Genomic DNA, 19431 nt, shown 5'->3' with positions numbered 1-19431 from the left:
CACGCACGCACGCACGCACGCACGCACGCACGCACGCACGCACGCACTTGTAATAGGGGGTAACTCAGATTGCGTAGCGAGAGGTACTTCTAATAATATAAACCGGGATCATCTTAAGAACTTTGGTTTATTTCACTTTTTTACATAGTTTATACTTTCAGGTTACAATCAATAATCTAATATGTCAAGATCTTCTGTTTTCTTAACATTCTAAATATAAAACTATAATCACTACCTATATTCAGCCAGCAATTCTACTCATAGAGTAGAGCCTAGACTACATCATTATAACTCCCCTATTTTTGCGTTGGGTGTTATAAAAGGTAAAAAAAAAAAATATATTATTCTTTTGAATTGTATATTATTTAGTAAAGGTTTCCACTATATTTTTTGATCCATTTGTCGTAGTTTATGTAAACTTGATACAAAAACTTACCTTAAAAGAGATAGTAGAAGCAGTCTTGAAGTTCTCCAAGATCTTACACAGCCTTTCCATTGCGTATCTGCAAAATAATACATCAGAATTAGTATATATAAACAACATTTCTATCATACAAACGTACTTCGCTATAGCGATTTTGAATGCTTATATTATGAAAAGGGACTAATTTTCTAACATCAAATACGTACTGTTTCTCCATAGGCCTATTGAATTCCCGGCACTGACAGACGGACTGGACCAGCTGCTGAGCCGTCTCGCTGCCAGCTGCTAAGTGCTGTAGCTGCGTGTGTACTACCGATAGACCTGCGAAGGAACATTAATGGATATGCATTATTGTTACAATGAATAGTATATTCGGCCTGGCATACACTTGTTAGTTCCCATCCCAAAGAGGATATTTGGTAGTGTACTTTAGAGTCAACGACTTAGAGGTGGCAACCGTTAGTTGTACAATGCACCACGGGAGCTGAACAACAACAGCTCCGGTACCAATGTGGTCAATATGGAGGGTGCTGTACGTCTGTTCATGCACCCAGGTGCAAAGTTCACTCAAGGCACTAGCCTTTTGGTAACCGGATAAAGTTCATGACGACGGTGTGTGACAACCCTGTTCACGGGCTGATTTGGGTTCAGGATGTGAACTTATAAGGTCCCCTGTGTTTGCACAGGATATAGTGCCCTTCCCGTATAGCCAAAGCGTTAGTAAGCAGGGTCAATATAAAAACAAATACAAAACTTATTTAGAAAGATAAGGGACTGTCTAATATTTTTTATGTTACTGTAAGGGCGCGTTCTCATTACGTCGTGACTGCAGATAGTCGTGCAGTTTAAAGTGTCCTGTCTTGTATATTTAAATGGAGTGTTCACATATAATACAACAGTTCACGACTTTTTCGACGTTACGTAAATAGATTGTCGTGACAATGAGAAGGGCTAGAACGACTGTCGGCAGACGATAAATAAAACGTCACGATAAAAATGTGACGACAGATAATCACAGCTTCAAACGATTATATCGTGCCAACGACAAAGCGGCTGCGGTAAAACGATAAATTGTTATCACGATCTAGTGGGAACAGCTAGATACGACAGTCGATCAACGATAAAATAAACGTCCACGACACAGTCACGACGGGTAGTTGTTATTTGGGAACAGGCTAAACGCGACAGTCATCCAACGATAAATAAAACGTTACGACATAATGGAAACGCGCTCTTTCTCATCTGAACATGTTTGACCATGTTTCTTGGTACATTTTAAGTTTATTAAATGTCACGACGTTTTACTACCATGATATTCAATTAGTTTTTGTGAAATAACTCCATTAGTTATAACAAAGATCGAATACTTAGAAAAAAAATTCATTCGATCAGGCTGGATTCGTACTAGCACCCTCAGGCAATCCGTGCCAGATGGTCCGACAATGAAGCCACGGAACGAACCAGCAGATCCGCTGGTTAGGAATCTTTCAATGTGCTTCTTGCAGATCTTTGCATTTGGTTTTTTAACGACCTTTTATCCGTAGCGCCATCTGTGAGAAATTTGTTTATTCACTCGGAGAGGTACCTTTACAGCCACAGTCGCTGAATGGAGACTTCAATTCTTGATACTTTTTAAATTTTATTTTATAATAACTAAGTGACAGGACGAACAAGTCGTGCGCCTGATTGTAAGCGACACGTCTGTCCAAAGCATTTGCAGTACCACTCAAGAGCTATAAATCAGAAAGATCTGTGGGGCACTACCACTACGCCCGACACCCTGAGACATAAGTTGACAAGTCCCAAATGCCTGTAATTTCACCAGCACCCGTACCTTTCAAAACCGGAATGCAGTAATGCTCATACTACAGCTTGGTGGCAGAAATAGGTGCTCTACTGCTACTAAATACTTATTTTAAACTGCGTTTATAACATCTTACCTTCGTCAGACATTTGTATCCTCTGCAATCTGTTAAGATCCCAGTTATTAGAGTCGAGAGGCGTGTCCGTGTGCAGTCGCAATGCACGCACAATGGCCACCGCTGCGTTACTTGTGTCTGATCCTGTGTACAGCATAAATCGTTAATCATTTACAAACCGTCTTTTTTGAAGATGGGAGTAAAATGACAGTTAATTGCGTGATAGTGTTGCCCGCTTACAAGCAGCTATTGATTGCAGTCGATAAATATTCTATCGATGTTGGTCGCCCTTACGCAATAAACAGTCGAACTAGTTTCATTTCAATCATAATCGGCCCATTATTCTTTTTCATATAATAATGGTTTATTTTCTCAACACAATGAAATAAATATACACTTATTTTATAATCAGGGATCGGAATAGACAGAGTTTTTTTACCTAACCTTCGAGGAACATAGACAGAAAATGGAGACTGCTTTACGACAGTATTTTTTAGGTCCTGGACCTGTTTGGGATTCGGGAAATCACGTAAGTACATTAAAAATTGACGTAATTGGGGACAGGCAGGACAGACCTATAGGATAGACCTATCTTCTATAAATTTGCACATTAAACGCGTGCCCAAACCTGCCTAAAAATTACTCACAAATACGTTGCTCATAAATCATTGGTTGAATACAACCAATAATCGTATTGCGTATCAACAAATTATTACATTATTACTAAGTCTTAGGGTCGTATTCTAGAACTCTACTCAATGCTCAAGTCAGGATTGCAATTGAAACACAAGCACTGGAAATAAGACCCTAATGGGTAATAACTTGAGTATGATTTCGAGTGCTTTAAACCATACTCAAATCCTGACTTGAGCATTGAGTAGAGTTCTAGAATACGACCCTCAGTCGATCCAGTCTTGGAATCACTACAGACGTATTATTATAACTATCTTCTGTAAACTTTTTATTGGAAAATTCCCTTTACTCAGTATCAGAATACACTCAAAGTACTTAACAAATAATTATTATATTTACTAATGAATTTGACATTCACCGTATTATTATGTTTAATATACATTTATTAGTTATTAAGAATCCATATTGACATTTCCTGTACACACTTGACATTGTTAGTTTCATTCAATTATTTATTAGTTTAATTAATTATGTTGATCTTGTATATGTACATATAGCATGGACCAATAATGGTCCGTGGTGTAATGCAGAGCGAAAGTTTAGAAGTGTAGTCCGGCCCCGAACGTACCGTGCGCGAGGTTGGCGACAAGCCGCTTGAGCGCGCGGTGCAGCGGCTGCGCGTTGGCGCACAGCGACAGGCACAGGCGGCAGTGGCAGCCGAAGCGGGCGCGGTACGACCACGACCCCTGACCGCCGCTGCAAGTACACACGTCTCACGTCACCGGCGAAGGAACGCACCAGATTTTTATAATGGACCAAGGACTAAGTCGTGCGCCTGGTGGCAACCGAAACGCCTGTCCATAACAGGTGCAATGCCACTCACGAGCTTAAAAACAACAAAGGTCTGAAGGGCACTGACAAGTTTTTTGCAGCAATAGAGCTCCTACTACTATGGGACTTGTCAACCTATGTCTCAAGAGTGACGGGCGCAGTGGCAGTGGCCTTTAGATCTTTGCGATTTAAAGCTCTGAGTGGCACTGCAATTGTTATGCACAGGCGTGTAGCTTACCATCAGGCGCATGACATGTTCGTCCTGTCAATTGATATAATAAAAAAGACCCATGTGGCTGTAATTTCACCACCATCCTTACCCTTTATAACCAGAATGCAGTAGTGCTCACACTACTGCTTGGCGGCAGAAATAGGTAAGGTGGCAGTACTTCTCTGGACGAACTCTTTCACAAGGAGCTCCACCGCTACTAAAGTGAAATTTCAAATACAAATTTTGAAATACATTCGCTATTTTTTACTTTCTAAACGCCATTGATGGTTTTCGCATGAAAATACACATTTCTTGCAGAACTTAGGTATCCCTGTTACTAAGCATCAGTCACTTATTTTATTTCATAGGTACGCAAATTACACTTGAAACCGTCACACAACTCTATTATTCAATAAGGCAAATTCCCTTGCGAGCAATGAGCTGGAAACTAGATGTGGACCGTGTAAGATAACAACGTAATATAGGAACTCACATGTTGGTTCCAATAAGCGTGTACATGAGCGCAGAAATCTCACACCACGAGTGATATACCCCTAACAGCCATTCTTCCACCGGTTCCAGCTGGTCAGATTCCAGGACCTCCTCCGTACATGCCGTACGTTCTGCTTCTGCAATTAGACATACTATAAATATAAAATAATATAAAACATTAGAAAGAAAACGTTTATTCGTTAAATTGAGTCACTATACACCATCGAGTATATGTAACCAGAAATAGAAACGAAATGTCGTTTAATCCGTTTCAAAACTATTCTGCCAAATCATTACGGTGACAACTGCGCGCCGCTTGGCCAGCCCGAATTCGAAATAATTGACGGGTGTCGTCAATTGTTTCACTTCAAAAAGACCAGCAAAACTTGAGCTTTGCTATAATGGACGAAAATTGAAAAATTACATATTTAATGTTTAATTACCGATGAAACGTAATTCCGTTTGGTTTGTAATTAGACGTTTTGTTGTTTTTCCCATTCCACCGCATGGAACAGCGCCCCATTGTTACATATATTATGTTTATTATGATAAATATCGAATATTTTTGGAATATATGGAGATGTACATGCAGGTCAGTTGTTGGCGCTGTACTATTTCAGCTTCTACTTTGTGATTTCGGCGCAAACGAAAGTTGATAATGTAACTGTGACTGTAAATATGTCTTTTGAATGTAGATATTGAGATTGACTGCCTAAGTGGAGTAGTGTTTAATGAAATGGTGTTACCAATAAAAAGCTTTTTTACTCTGCGCGAAGAAAACGAAGAAGAAGACGAAGAAGAAGAAGACGAAGAAGAAGACGAAGAGTAAGAAGACGAATACGAAGAAGAAGAAGACGAAGAAGGCGAAGAAGAAGACGAAGAAGAAGAGGAAGAAGAGGAAGACGAAAAAGACGAAGAAGACGAATAAGAAGAAGAAGAAGAAGAAGAAGAAGAAGAAGAAGAGGAAGAGGAAGAGGAGGAGGAGGAGGAAGAGGAAGAAGAGGAGGAAGAAGAGGAAGAAGAAGAAGTAGATAAAGAAGAGGAAGAAGAGGAAGAAGAAGAAGTAGATAAAGAAGAGGAAGAAGGGGAAGAAGAAGAAGAAAGATATCCGTTTTAGCCTATCTTACTAATATTATAGTGTAGAAGTAAAGATATTAATAATAAAATATTAATCCTTCACTCTGCAATATGCACTCGCACAGGGAGTGGTTTCGAACACGGATCTTAGCCAAGAAAACATCTCCCCGCTTTTGCGTCAAGGGTTAAATATATAACACAAATTGATAAGACAAATGTAAATTTGTACTCACGGCAGACATAGTGCAATAGAGCCGCCTCCTCTTCAGGAGTGACCGGAGGGTCGTCGTCGCAAGGAAACTCGCTGCCCTCCGCTCTGATAATAATAATAATAATATATTAATAATATATTCTCTCTCATCTTCAATATGATGTGTCACCATATCATATTTATTATTTATGTTTATTTTTATTAGGATAATTTGTGTGTTGTCTTTAATCCATTATTGGTAGAAACAGTTGTGTAAACTGCAACATTGCAATAAAGTCTATAACTACATCTCTGGCCGAGTGGTTACCACTGCCACGCAGAGGCGACGGGTTCCATTTCCGGGCCGGGAGAAATATTTATAAGGCCTACATTTATTTCTCTCGTGACTTTGGTTGTAATTTGTGGTTGTCTATGAGTGTCCAAGGCACCCACAATACAGGCTTACTCTAGTGCGGAGCTATGAGTGTGTGCAATAAAAGTATGATAGATTAATTAGTAAAAACAGTGGTTTAAACGATAAAACTTGGTCAGGGAATGACAATAAACAATAATATTTTATGTAATCGTTGCATAATGAGGGTTCTTAAAATCGAATACCGTGTGTAGTCCACGAGGTTTTACCGATTGGCCTAAGTAATAAGTTTGAGATTTTAAGACCTACTTATGTAATGATTGCATACAATACTTTTTGTACGATTAAATAAAATAATGAACCAGAACCAACATTTAATATATTATATTTTGTAAACAATCCACGACAACAAACGCAATTTTTTTTAAATAAATTTCGACCCATTTATTACGATAGGCAAAGATTACACCATACAGCCTCTTCATATATTTAGACGAAAGCCAAACAAACAAACGCTACAAAATAAAAAACCAAAGACATAGAATAGAACTGGCCAAGTACGGCACATATTTTAACTAATAATTTTAAACTCTTTATAGTACTTTACAGTACTATAAGGCGATCATCAAACTGCACTGCGCCCTGCAACGGAGCGCGGGACGTGGAATCACGTGCGCGATGGCGGAGACGCAAATCTGCGTCAACGCGAGGTTTAATCTGCGCGGGGGCAGCGGTCTAGCGGCCCCGCGTCACTTAAAGTACTCGCTTCGCAGTTGATCGCCGTAGTGATTGTATTATGTAGCCGAGATCCTTCTTAGACATGAATGGTTAATAATACAGAACTCATTCAGGACGCTGCAGTTATACTGTCTAATTGGTTTTTGTTTACTCAAATAAAAAGACACCGAAGATATTGGATACATCTCTTTTTACGAACCAGATCGATAAATGGATAATTTCAACTTCATTACAAAGATTTACGAAAATATGAAGATAAATTTGGTCGATTTTCAATAGCAAATATAAATTTATCGAAGTCGAGATCTATTGTAGAAAACTGAACATGTCCTTGAGCTTAAAAATCTGCGCGGTAGTGCGGAGTGCAGTGTGTCATACCCCTGCGGTTCACCGCGACCCTCCGCGCGGGGGCGGAAAAGCGTCGTCAGTGTGTTCGACGGCGCGTGTTTTCCAAACTGACGTACTTCAGTACAATGTTAAAAAACGCAGCTCCGCGTTCCGTCGCGGGGCGCGGTGCAATGTGATAATCGCCTAATACTCATTGTAGTTCTGTGTACAAAACTTTAATTACATTTTTTTTTTTTTTGGATCTATTTTGTACAATACTGATGCAATTATTTCTTGGTTCATAATTAGAATTTAAAAATAAAAGCGAACCACGCCAGTCTCTACTGAACGGAGATGAATTTGTTCGTAAAATATGACGGAAACAGTTAGCGGAACGGAGGTACAACCTATGTTATTTTGGAACGTCGTTCCTTCGTAAAAAGTCACGGTGATACCTTACAATAATAACGCATAGAATGATAGTTTCATATCAAACGAACTGTCACAAGTGAGGCAAAAATCGAATTCATGTAGGTTAGTTTTAGTAGTGGGTTAGTAGTGTAAGTAGTGGGTTGTGGAATGTGATGTTAGCATCTATTTTATGTTTGTCTGGCGTATTTTTACACTCATTTACCGCACATTTCGTCATTTTTAGCTAAAATTCTTGATCTGTTCGCGGTGCAAGTTGACCTTGAGCGCTGAAGGCCCGCCCGCTCGTGTAGGCCCTTTTGGCGTGCTTCAATTTGCCTCACTTAGCGTGTGCGGACTAGGTTTCTATGCGTTATTATTCTAAGGGCGATACTATTTGACGGCTGATCATTGTGATTTATTCATCGTGACGTTATTTACTACCCAACTCTAGCAGACACTACCACCGCCGATAATTTTACGATCGGCACTCATGTCTAATGCACTCCGGTAAAAAACAAACCTTGAGACCTTGTAATACGAGTCAAGCAATCCCCGTTCCGGCCGAGGCATGTATAGAATTTTTCTCAAACAATGCGAGGAAATAATAAAAGACTAAAGAGACTGTATTTTCGTTATCGCTCTTCTCATTAGCACTCATTTTCGCTACCTAAATATAAAAAAGACGAAAAAACAAAAGAATACCAAAGCATAGTTTAAATGTTACCGCCATTTTCTTTTTCTTTTTTTAAGTAAACGGTACAGGTAGGTATTTTTAATTCTCGCAATTATAAACACTAGGCAGTTGGCTGTATGAGTTTTTCTTTTGCCTGTTTACATAGTTCATTATTAGTAGGTAGATTTAAGAGTTTAGAAAAGAGGAGAGTAATGGATTTTTATACTTCTTTTGCAGACCTTGGCCGGGAAGGTCCATAAATGACAAACTTTCCGTGTTCGTTTTTTGAAAGTAATGCAAACATTTCCGAGTATGTTTGAGAAAAAATATTTATTTAATACTCACCCGTCCACCGGTGTGTCAAGGGCGTCGTCGTCGAGTGGTATTTCCTCGCGCACGCTCTCTTCCGCAGACGCCAGTAACTGAAACACGCAAACAAACATGCCTTTAGATGAAAGTTTCTTAACTTTTTTCCAATCATGGACCCCTCTCAAGATTTCAAACAGCCCATAGATTCTTTCCGAAAAAATGAAGAAGAAAGTCTCGCTGGTTGCTTTGACGCGCGTCTCGCTGGCTCCAATAATGGACGGCCGTCAAAGTAACGCGCTCTGTACCTATTTACTCACAACAATTGTATATAAATCTTTATATTAATTCATTACGTTAGGTAGGCGCGCCATGGACCCTCCGGCGTTCATAACACGGACTCTTCATTGGTCCATGGACCACATGTTAAGAAAACCTGCTTTAGATGTAGTGAATAATTAATGAAATTCGTTTGAAAACAATTTAAAATGGACCGTATATAATCTATATTGTCTCGGGTCGGTGCGTTTGTGGTACCGTCGTTATTTCCGATTTCCATAACATGCTTTATAGTCTGTCTTTTTGAAGACGGGGTACAATGACAGTTCATAGTGTAAAAGTGTTGCCCGCTTGCGAGCAGTTAGTGATTGCAGTCGACAAACATTCTATCGACTATCGATTGAATATTGGTCACGCTTATGTAATAAATAGCAGAAAAATAGTCCTCAGCCTACATTCGTCCAATTACTGAGCACAGGTTCATTTACATAATGTATATTGTACATCCTTCCTAGAATTGGTTACCTACGAGACAGGCTTTGCCTAGTGTACGAGCCAGTGTAAACGGTTTAGATAAAGTTTAAAAGTACATGTCTTAAACATACGTGTTCCATAATGTGTAATATAATATATTCTGACTTCTATGACTGTTATCTGTAATTGAACTGTATTTGGTTTTACGTACAAATAAATTTTACTTATGCACTGTATTCAGAACGATGTCTATGAAAAATACAAAGAGGAGATAATAAACAACGTTTTTCATTTTAGTTCAATTTAAATAATCAAATCTGTTTATTCTTGTTAAAATGTATATGAATAAAAATTTATTTCGGTTGTAGTCGGTCAACTGTCAAAATAAGAATAAAGATGGCAATAACGCAATTAGTAGTCATTAAAACGACATAACAATCATAATTCAGCCACTATTGGCAACCTTTATCTTCTTTCACAATCTATCGATAAAACTGTCGGCAACAACTACATGCCTATTTAAAATTGAATGAAAATGGCAACCCTGCAAATGTCATTTTACTCTTGTCTTCAAAAAGACAGACCATAGTTACTTAATTTGGGATCAGAGCAACATATTGATGCCTTACTTCCTCAAACTCTTATAAAGAGTGATTATTCAGAAGATGGCAAACCTTTTTACATTTATTATAATTATTATTATTATAAGAGGGTTAATTTGGATGCAAGGAATATGAAGGAAATGTGATGTGAAATCGGCAACTGGCAACCGGTACTATCTCAATTTTGACAATTTATAAAGCATCTGGTTAGAAATTAGTACAAGTTGAATGAAGTCGATTCTTAAAATCTCGATTCTCGAAATCTTTAAAAAATTCGGATAATACCGGTTGCCAGTTCACAGTCGGTATACAATGCATTTTTTGCATTTCAGTAACTTTGTGCTTTAAGATACGAGTTTGAGAAAGTAAGGCGACGATATGCGATGTTGTGTAATATTGATTTATTAAAATATTGCTACGTGTTGTGGGACCGTGCGATAAAAATATCGCCTAGTTTTGTTGCACATTGTAATACTAAGGATGCGTACAGATCTGGCGAATACACCGTAAAAACGCGCGTCGCGAGCTACACACGTGCGTTACGTGGTGCCAAATATATTAACATGTTGTATGGTCTCATACATTCTTCGGTAAAACTCTGCGGCGATCTACTTTAGCCATGTGTCGCACTTACCTTAAAGACGTGATTCACACTTTATTTCAGGTAGTACGTTACTAACTGTCCAACATTACACAATATCAAGGAAAAATTTGCCACCACAGTATCTGTATTTTACGTACAATATACTTTTACCATTGTCTTTGCAAGTCTTTCTCTGCGTACTACCACTACAATCAGACATTTAGGTCCTTCGAGCCGGATCTGAACCAGCGACTCATGGATCTTTACAAAAGTACGTTTTGGTCCTTCGAGCCGGATTGTTAGCGTTATGTTGGTCCCTTTGGTAACGAATCAGTGTAGTTGGCCTCCCACAAGCGGGTCTCACCAACTACACTGAGAAGGCGTACATATCGCAGTGAATTAGCACACACTTGATCTCTCTATCAACTAGTGAAGCTTACCAACTTACGCCAAGGTGGCTTTGGTTTACTAAATCTCTTCTTCAGAAAATCTGTGCTTCGAGAACATAAGGACGATTCTCGTTAACTACGAGAAAGACGGGAAGGAAAGGAAGACACAAGACTATCTAAGAATACGTCTAGAAGCTTTGGAATTACATTGGAGCGTGTTTAACGAATATTCAATCAAATGAGAGTAAGAGAAACACAGCCTCAATTAGCTTGTATCTTTACCAATAAACCTTTTACAACTTAACTTATCTATTTATTTATACAAGTAGGCGTCAATACTATAGCGTAGTACTGGCCCCACTGGTATACATGTATTTATTTGTTTACAGCGCCGAATGCCAGATCTGTACGCAACCTAAGATGAGAAAACGCTTACGTTTTCATGTTGACTGTCCTATAATAATTACCTGGAGAATGTCATCATGGCGGATGAGAAAGTGGTCGCTAGGCGCATCCGCGTGCAGCAGTGGCAGTAGAAACTGACCCATCGCGGGGGCTTCTACACCCTGGTGACAAAGAGACACGTCATTTCTACGTGCCCAGTGCCTCCGATGGTTAAGGAGGTACCTGATTCGATTATTGATCGCACCAATTTGGAAAATATTCACATATTGTTCAGGTCGGGTGTTCTATGTGGTATAGGTGAACTAATCATAATTGTTATAATTATTAATACAAAGATCGAACACTCAGAAAAAAAATCCTTTACAGCAACCAGTCCCGGCTAAAGATGTCGCTATTCACTGTATTCAAATTTATATTGAATTGAAAATTCAATTATTTTTAAGTGATATTACTCCACTAGTTTGTTATAATTATTAATACAAAGACAGAACACTCAGAAAAAATTCCTTTGATCCGGCCGGATTCGAACCGACGTCTTCTAGCATACCGTGCCAGACGCTATACCAACTAAGCATAATCATAATTGGTTGCGCCGAAATGGTATTTGGGTTTACCTCGCGAAAGTTAGAAACCTTATTATTTTGATTGGATCAACATTTACATCCTTCCATCCCAGCGAGCAACGTCACCCAACTGTTAACGCAGAGTTATCGTTGTTTAGAGCTATCGATTTAAATATTTTTATTTTTGTATGAAAGTATACTCTGATTAATTATTAAAAGTCATGGAACACCCTTACTTTAGCGGTAAGGGAGTATCGAAGTTGATTGTCTCAAATAACTAACAACTACCTAACTATTCGAAGACATGTACAAGAAGACAATGCAGAGCAGTGGCTCTGGCCAGTGGCCGTGTAACAACGCTTTATGTTACAATACATCATACGGCATAACTGCAATAAAGATTTACCCCCTTATGATGGTAATTGCAGTCAAGGTCAACAGCGGCGGCAGCTTCCTTCAGCGACGAGCTGTCCGACGAGCCGGCTGCAAATTAATTAATGTATATTAAATGTCTATTGTCTTCCTTTCATAGTGTGTGTGTATGTGGGCGTGTGAGTCAACAACAATATGAGTAAAAATATACTAACAGATTTATATATATTACATATAACGTACGACAAGTCGCGTAGTTGAAAGTGTCATTATGTTTTTTTTTCATCGGAAGAAAAAGTTAGGTGCACCACAGTCCATCGTCAAGTTCGAATTTTAAAAACCTTTTCCACACTGGCGTGGAAAGAACGCTTTTCCGAGCTAGTGAGGTGAAAATGCTAATTTGTGTTTTACAACAAAGTACGTGAGCGCTATCGATAGAAACCTTAAATTGTATTTGGAATAATAAATTTGACAATGTATACATACATGCGTCATCGAGCTCGGTCCACTGGTCGTCGGAGTCAGAGTCTGCGCCCACGTCGGAGGCGTCGGAGAGCGGGCGCGTGCGCCTCGCCGCGCCTACACCCGCTCGACGTGCAGCTACGGTGCGACGGACTATCATCTGCGGACCATACGTTGATGTACCGGGGGCACAAGCAGAGTGGATATTTTTTAACCGACTTCAAAAAGAGGTTCTCAATTTGATTGTATTTTTTTTATATACGCATTTGTGAACCAATTTTCATGATTATTTTTTGTTGCAAATAGGGTACCTCAGTATTGGTCCCATTTAAATTTGAAGAAAATATTCCACCTCTAAGGATGGCAAACTAGGGGATGAATGAAAGAGACTCAGTCTTTTAAGGCCTTTTAAAAAACCTCGACTAACTTTCAACGCCTCACGACTAGTCTTTGAACCCTCAAGTCTTGAGTCATAGGACTAAAACTGAAAACTAATTCGAGTCGAAGTCTTATAACCCTAGGAAGATTAAAAGACTTACAGGACTAAAACGACAGGCCTCGGGAGTCGCGTGTCGTGAGCCGTATGGCGTGATTTTATTTCTATCCACAAGGTATTTACTTTACGATCTTTATTATAAGTAAATAAACGTGATTATTTACTACATACTACTTACGTCATTTTTATTTATAAACTTCGGATTTAATAAGACATAAAATAGGTATAAGTCCTTTGCAAACAACTTGAGTCATTTGAGTCTTTCAAGTCGTTTAAGTCTTTTGAGTCTTTAAGTACAACGACTGAGTCTTATTAATAAAAACTCGTACCCCCCAGTCTTAATTTTAGAGTTGAGTCCTGTAAAATGGAGTCGAGTCGTTATAGAACGCCTTAAAAGACTGAGTCTCTTTCATCACTAGATGAATCCGTTTTCGCGCACTTTCCAGCAAACGGCTTCAATAAAATTTGGCAAATAAATTCCACGAACTTTTGAAGTCGGTTTTTTTATAAAAAAAAAAGTTATTTTCTGAACAATAACAAGTATACTAAGTGACGAGTTGGTAGTTGGTAAGCGACACGTCAGTCCATATCACTTGCAGTGCCAGTCACAAAATGACATAATTACCTACATACTTAGAATAATAACGCATAGAAACCTAGTCCGCACACGCTAAGTGAGGCAAATTGAAGCGCGCCAAAAGGGCCTACACGAGCGGGCGGGCCTTCAGTGCTCAAGGTCAACTTGCACCGCGAACTGATCAAGAATTTTAGCTAAAAATGACGAAATGTGCGGTAAATGAGTGTAAAAATACGTCAGACAAACATAAAATAGATACTAACATAACACTCCACAAGGAAGTAACGCGTTTCAACTTGTATTTTTATATAAACATTCACTAAAACCGAAAATTAACCTACTACTACTAAAACTAGCCTACATGAATTTGATTTTTGCCTCACTTGTGACAGTTCGTTTGATATGAAACTATAATTCTATGTGTTATTATTCTAAGACTACGAATTAGACATAAACAATTCAATACATGTAATAATAAATTGGCTTAAACTTAATAATTTGACTGTTAACTTGACTAAAACTTAATTCATTTAATTTGGTACAAATCGACAAATAAAAATGAACCTTAACATAAATTACAAGGATGTCAATATTCAGGAGGCAGGCTCTACAACATTCTTAGGCGTGGAAATAGACAGTAATTGCAACTGGTCACAACACGTCGAGTCACTGGTAGATAAATTACATCAGACTGGTGTATAATAATAAACCTAGATTGTGTTATTACAAAAATCAATGTAACGGTATGTGTGTCCGAATTTATAATGCTCTACCAAAAGACATTCAAACGTTACCAAATAATTTGCTCAGAAACAGACTTAGTGAATGGCTTAGAGACAAAAATTATTACAAAGCGACTGAGTTTTTAGATAAATGTTTACATGAAATTAGTGCTTAATGTAATATTTAATAGTTGACATAGAAAGTTTTATTTTGTTGTTTTTAATTGACTGATTATTCTTTGTTGATTATTGGATATCGACATGAAATTATAAGGTATGTTTAATGTAATCATGATGTATGATATTTAATAATTTGGCATTGATAGTTTATTATTCTGTTGTTATTAATTAATTAATTGATTATTATTATTATTATTCCTTGTACACGTCTGATGGCAATGCTATAATTAAACTAAATTTAAGCAACATTTTGCATGCCTAGTCAGGTAAAACATGTGTTCTGTAATAAATGTTCCATCTTTCACACCATGTTTTAAGCAAATAAAATTTCATTTCATTTCACGATCTTTTAATCACAAAGATCCGAGAGACACTGCCACTGCGCCCGTCACCCTGAGACATAAGTTGACAAGTCTCATGTGCCTGTTATTTGAAGAAATGTATCTATTTGGTGGCAGTACTTCCCTGGACTCTTTCACAAGGAGCTCTGCAAAATTTTTTTGAGTTAAAATCTAAATACTAACCCGCACACAATAGTTAAAAGTAAAAATTAAAATTCCAAGCATTAGATTCTTAAACGGTCTCCTTAAAGGAGACCAGTCGACGGGACGTGTACCGATACAGTGCAGATTCTTGTCATAGCGATCAATAAAGAGATACTCCGCGGTGAACACAATCAAAGTGGGCGACAATTTTCACAGAGGAAGTCTTCAATCATTCGACTGGAGCACTCGTTGCAATATTGTTGCACACAAGACCTAGTTATGTCCATTATGACCAGCGTATAACGCTGTTCTCGCTCGGCTCTTCTTCCTAGTACCGTAGTATAACACATCGAGTATATAACCAGAAATACAGACGAAATAAGGGCCATCCAACCCTGACAACTCATCAGTCAAATGGGCCTTATAACACTTTTAAATATCAATTCCCGTTTGAGCTGAAATGACAAATTAGAAAGCTGAAATAATACAGCCCCAACAACTGACCTGTGTGTACGTCTCAGTATATTCCAAAAATATTCAATTCATGTAATAATCCCTGAGAAGTGTAGTATTTTATATACAGTCATGTAATAGTTCCTATTAGTAATTTTTCTAATTGTTTTTAGTTAATATTTAAGTTGCATTTTATAATTTTAGTGTTTATCACACTTGTACTTACGTACCATCTCATTTTGTAAAAGCGGTTCCAACTGAAAACCAGCGTTACAGCAGGCGAGCTGTAACATATGCTGAGTTGGATCCGTTTCAGCTTATAGGTCTACGTAATAATTAATGTGAATTATCTGTTTATCTTGAATTATCTTAAGAATTCTCATGCCAAAAAAGTTTTGACAAAGTTTTGAAAAGTGTTGACTCCGCTAAATTTTTGGAACAAATATGCCTGAAGTTCGCGTGACATGCAACGGATCTTGAATTTTGCGCATTAAAGTACCAAATTCGTTTTAGCAGAATAACTCTAAAACTAAAGGGATTTAAAAAAATCCGTAGTGACAGTTGTCGATCATGCATAAATATAATTAATTATCTAATTTTTGTCCTAATAACCTTTAGCATTTCGAGGATAAATCGAAAAAATGTGAAAATTAGAGGTCATTTCGTGATATTTATCTATCGAGGAAACTTTATTGTTTTATGTTTCTGATTAGTGTCTATGCTTGAATGCATCGTGTAGTTACTCATACAATATTTTATTTTTAACTTTAAAGTGGATATACCACTCTAAAATCAAATCGAAGATTAGGAATTTTTCCTCTGCTGCCTCTTAAGCTGAATAAACGTTTCTTTCTTTCTTTCCATGGTACTTGTCTGTTCGATTTGTAGTTGGCATTACAATTGGCCATCACTAAACCGTCTATGGTCGGGTCAGTGACATGTTTGTCATATTCGAGTGTAGAATGTAGAACCTTCTCCTTTTTGTGCCTTAAATATTCCACTTCGTTGTAGTTACCTCTTTTCCCTTCGTGATGGGACGTCGTCGCGTGGCGCGATGCGGGCGCGCAGGACGGCGCGGACGTCCGCCGCGGGCGCCCGACCACGACGACGATGACGAGCCGCTGCCGGAGCCCCGGTGGCCCATCTGCAAAACAAAACAACATTCAAAAATTTAAGCCATGGGCTTCATCCCAGCGCCAAATTTATTGTAATAATAATAATAATAACGCACACACTCAACATGTAATGGAATGGAAGTGAAGTTTTATAACGAAATTGTACATAGTATAATAGCGACGTAATAGGTTAAAATAAATATATCCAAACGATATTGTTAAGGCCTTTAAGTCTATAAATATAAAAAATACTGCTGATCTTGATGGTCTTTCAGTCAGAGTAATTAGTTCTATAGTTGATTGTATTGCGCCTTACTTAGCCTGTGTCTTTAATAAATGTGTTGATGATGGTGTCTTTCCTGACCTCATGAAGCAAAGTAAAGTTATTCCACTTTTCAAATCTGGTAGTATTTCTGACCCCACCAATTTCAGACCTATATCAATACTACCAACTCTCAGTAAAATATTTGAAAAAATTATTCTAAATCAGATGTGTGCACATTTTTATAGTAATAATTTAATGTCTCCTAAACAATTTGGTTTCACTCGGGGTCGCTCTACAACCGACGCTGGTGTAGAGTTGATTAATCATATATTTGATGCATGGGAAGTCTCACATGATGCTATTGGTGTATTCTGTGACCTTTCCAAGGCTTTTGATTGTGTGCACCATGATACACTGGTCAGGAAACTTCGCCATTATGGTGTGGCGGGACGTGATCTCGACCTTCTTAAATCGTATTTGCGTGGTAGGGTACAGAGGGTCGATGTTAACGGTACGAGATCGTCAGGGTCTGTAATTAGCATGGGTGTCCCTCAAGGTTCAATTCTAGGCCCATTTTTGTTTTTAGTTTATATTAATGATTTACCTAGCCTTATGGAGGGTATAAAACATGAGATAGTATTGTTTGCTGATGATACTTCCTTATTATTTAAAGTTAAAAGGCACCAATGTTCCTATGACGATGTGAACAATGCTATATCTAAAGTAGTTGATTGGTTTGCTGTTAATAACCTACTTCTTAATGAGAAAAAAACAAATTGTGTGAAATTTACATTACCCAATGTTAGAGAGACGGTTACAAACATTGTAGTTAGAAACGAAAAATTGAATCTTGTGGATACAGTTGTATTTCTAGGTATAACGTTAGATGCTAAATTGCAATGGGGTCCCCATATAAGTAAGTTGTCAAAACGGCTCAGCTCTGCAGTGTACGCGATTAAAAAAATAAGGAAACTTTCAGACGTCGAAACCGCTAGATTGGTTTACTTCAGCTACTTTCACAGTCTAATGACATACGGCATTTTGCTTTGGGGTAATGCCGCCGATATCAATAGAATCTTTGTCCTGCAGAAACGTGCAGTTAGGGCAATTTACAATCTGGGCCCCAAAGTATCTTTGAGAGATAAGTTTAAGGAAATTAACATTCTTACACTAGCCTCACAGTACATTTATGAAAATGTAATTTATGTTAAAAGGAATAGTAATTTATTTATGAAAAATAGTGACAGACATAACATTAATACGAGGAATAGAAATAAACTAGCTTTTCTTGATAGTCGTCTTCACAAAGTCAAAACATCATTTAAGGGGCAATGTATACGCTTCTATAACAAGATTCCGGTTGATATACAAAATTTGCCTTTCACGAGGTTTAAAACTATAGTGAAACAAAAACTTTATACTAAAGGTTATTATACAACTTCTGCGTACTTGGATGACAAAAATCCGTGGTAGTAACCCGTTTAGCTCATGGAGGTAGTCTCAATCTGATGTTTCAAATAAAAAAATATTGTAAATGTTATTTACAAAGAGCAACCCCTAGAGTTTCTTGCTCATTCTTCTCAGGGGAATCTGCCTTACGAATGAGCGGTAGAGTTTAACCATTGTGACGATTTCAAGTGTAATAATGCTTACCTATGAAATAAAGATTATTTTGATTTTGATTTTGATTTTAAATCACCTCGCCTGTTATACAACAACATTCTAATAAGCCAATTTTTTACATTATAACTTCAAAATTTGTATACTTTTAATTCTATTTTAAATCATTCTTATACTGATTTGAAAAGTATTTTGATTTTAAATTTTTGATTGTATTTAAATTTTGATTTAATGATTTTATAGCTTCGAATTTTGATTTTATAATTTAATTTATATGACAAAAAAAAAATTATTTTATAAATATGTGGCGCGAGCACGCCCGTACACACCTTAACATCGTGCTTGTGTACTTGTTTTTAATGTAATATCAAGTGACGGGACAAACAAGTCGTGCGCCTGATGGTAAGCTACACGCCTGTCCATAACAGTTGCAGTGCCACTCAGAGCTTTAAATCGCAAAGGTCTGAGGGGCACTGCCACTGCACCTGTCACCCTGAGACATACGTAGACAAGTCTCATGACAGTCGTGCCTATAATTTCACCAGCATGCTTCCCGTCAAAACACAACACAGTAATGCTGAAACTGCTTGACGGCAGAAGTACTCCACGAATTGATTTCGATACTAATGAATCAACTCTGAAATCAAGAAAAAAGGAGGCGATAATGTATTTATTACTCATGGGAACGTCATAACATTCGTTATTAATGCATTTCTGCAAAATTTTACCTCCTTTCAAAATCATCGATAAAACTGTCGACAAATACCACGTGACTATGTATTTA

At 37.8% G+C, this 19431-nt stretch overlaps 1 protein-coding gene across 1 annotated transcript in view; it reads right to left on the bottom strand.

The window, feature by feature from the left end:
- LOC113234437 overlaps positions 1–19431 on the bottom strand; it is a 68711-nt gene that overhangs the window by 38973 nt on the left and 10307 nt on the right. Inside the window, exons 2-12 of the mRNA XM_026469747.1 lie at positions 16663–16791; positions 12759–12894; positions 12307–12383; positions 11400–11498; positions 8645–8721; positions 5821–5903; positions 4512–4647; positions 3605–3732; positions 2365–2487; positions 631–745; positions 437–503 (exon numbers count right to left, since the gene is read on the bottom strand). Coding sequence (XP_026325532.1) covers positions 437–503; positions 631–745; positions 2365–2487; positions 3605–3732; positions 4512–4647; positions 5821–5903; positions 8645–8721; positions 11400–11498; positions 12307–12383; positions 12759–12894; positions 16663–16791 — 1170 coding nt within the window. The remainder of the gene's footprint in view (positions 1–436; positions 504–630; positions 746–2364; positions 2488–3604; positions 3733–4511; positions 4648–5820; positions 5904–8644; positions 8722–11399; positions 11499–12306; positions 12384–12758; positions 12895–16662; positions 16792–19431) is intronic.

This window comes from Hyposmocoma kahamanoa, unplaced genomic scaffold (assembly GCF_003589595.1).
Source record: "Hyposmocoma kahamanoa isolate Upper Pololo Valley unplaced genomic scaffold, ASM358959v1 84, whole genome shotgun sequence".
Classification (NCBI taxonomy): domain Eukaryota; kingdom Metazoa; phylum Arthropoda; class Insecta; order Lepidoptera; family Cosmopterigidae; genus Hyposmocoma; species Hyposmocoma kahamanoa.
This window is presented reverse-complemented; position numbering and strand designations above follow the sequence as displayed.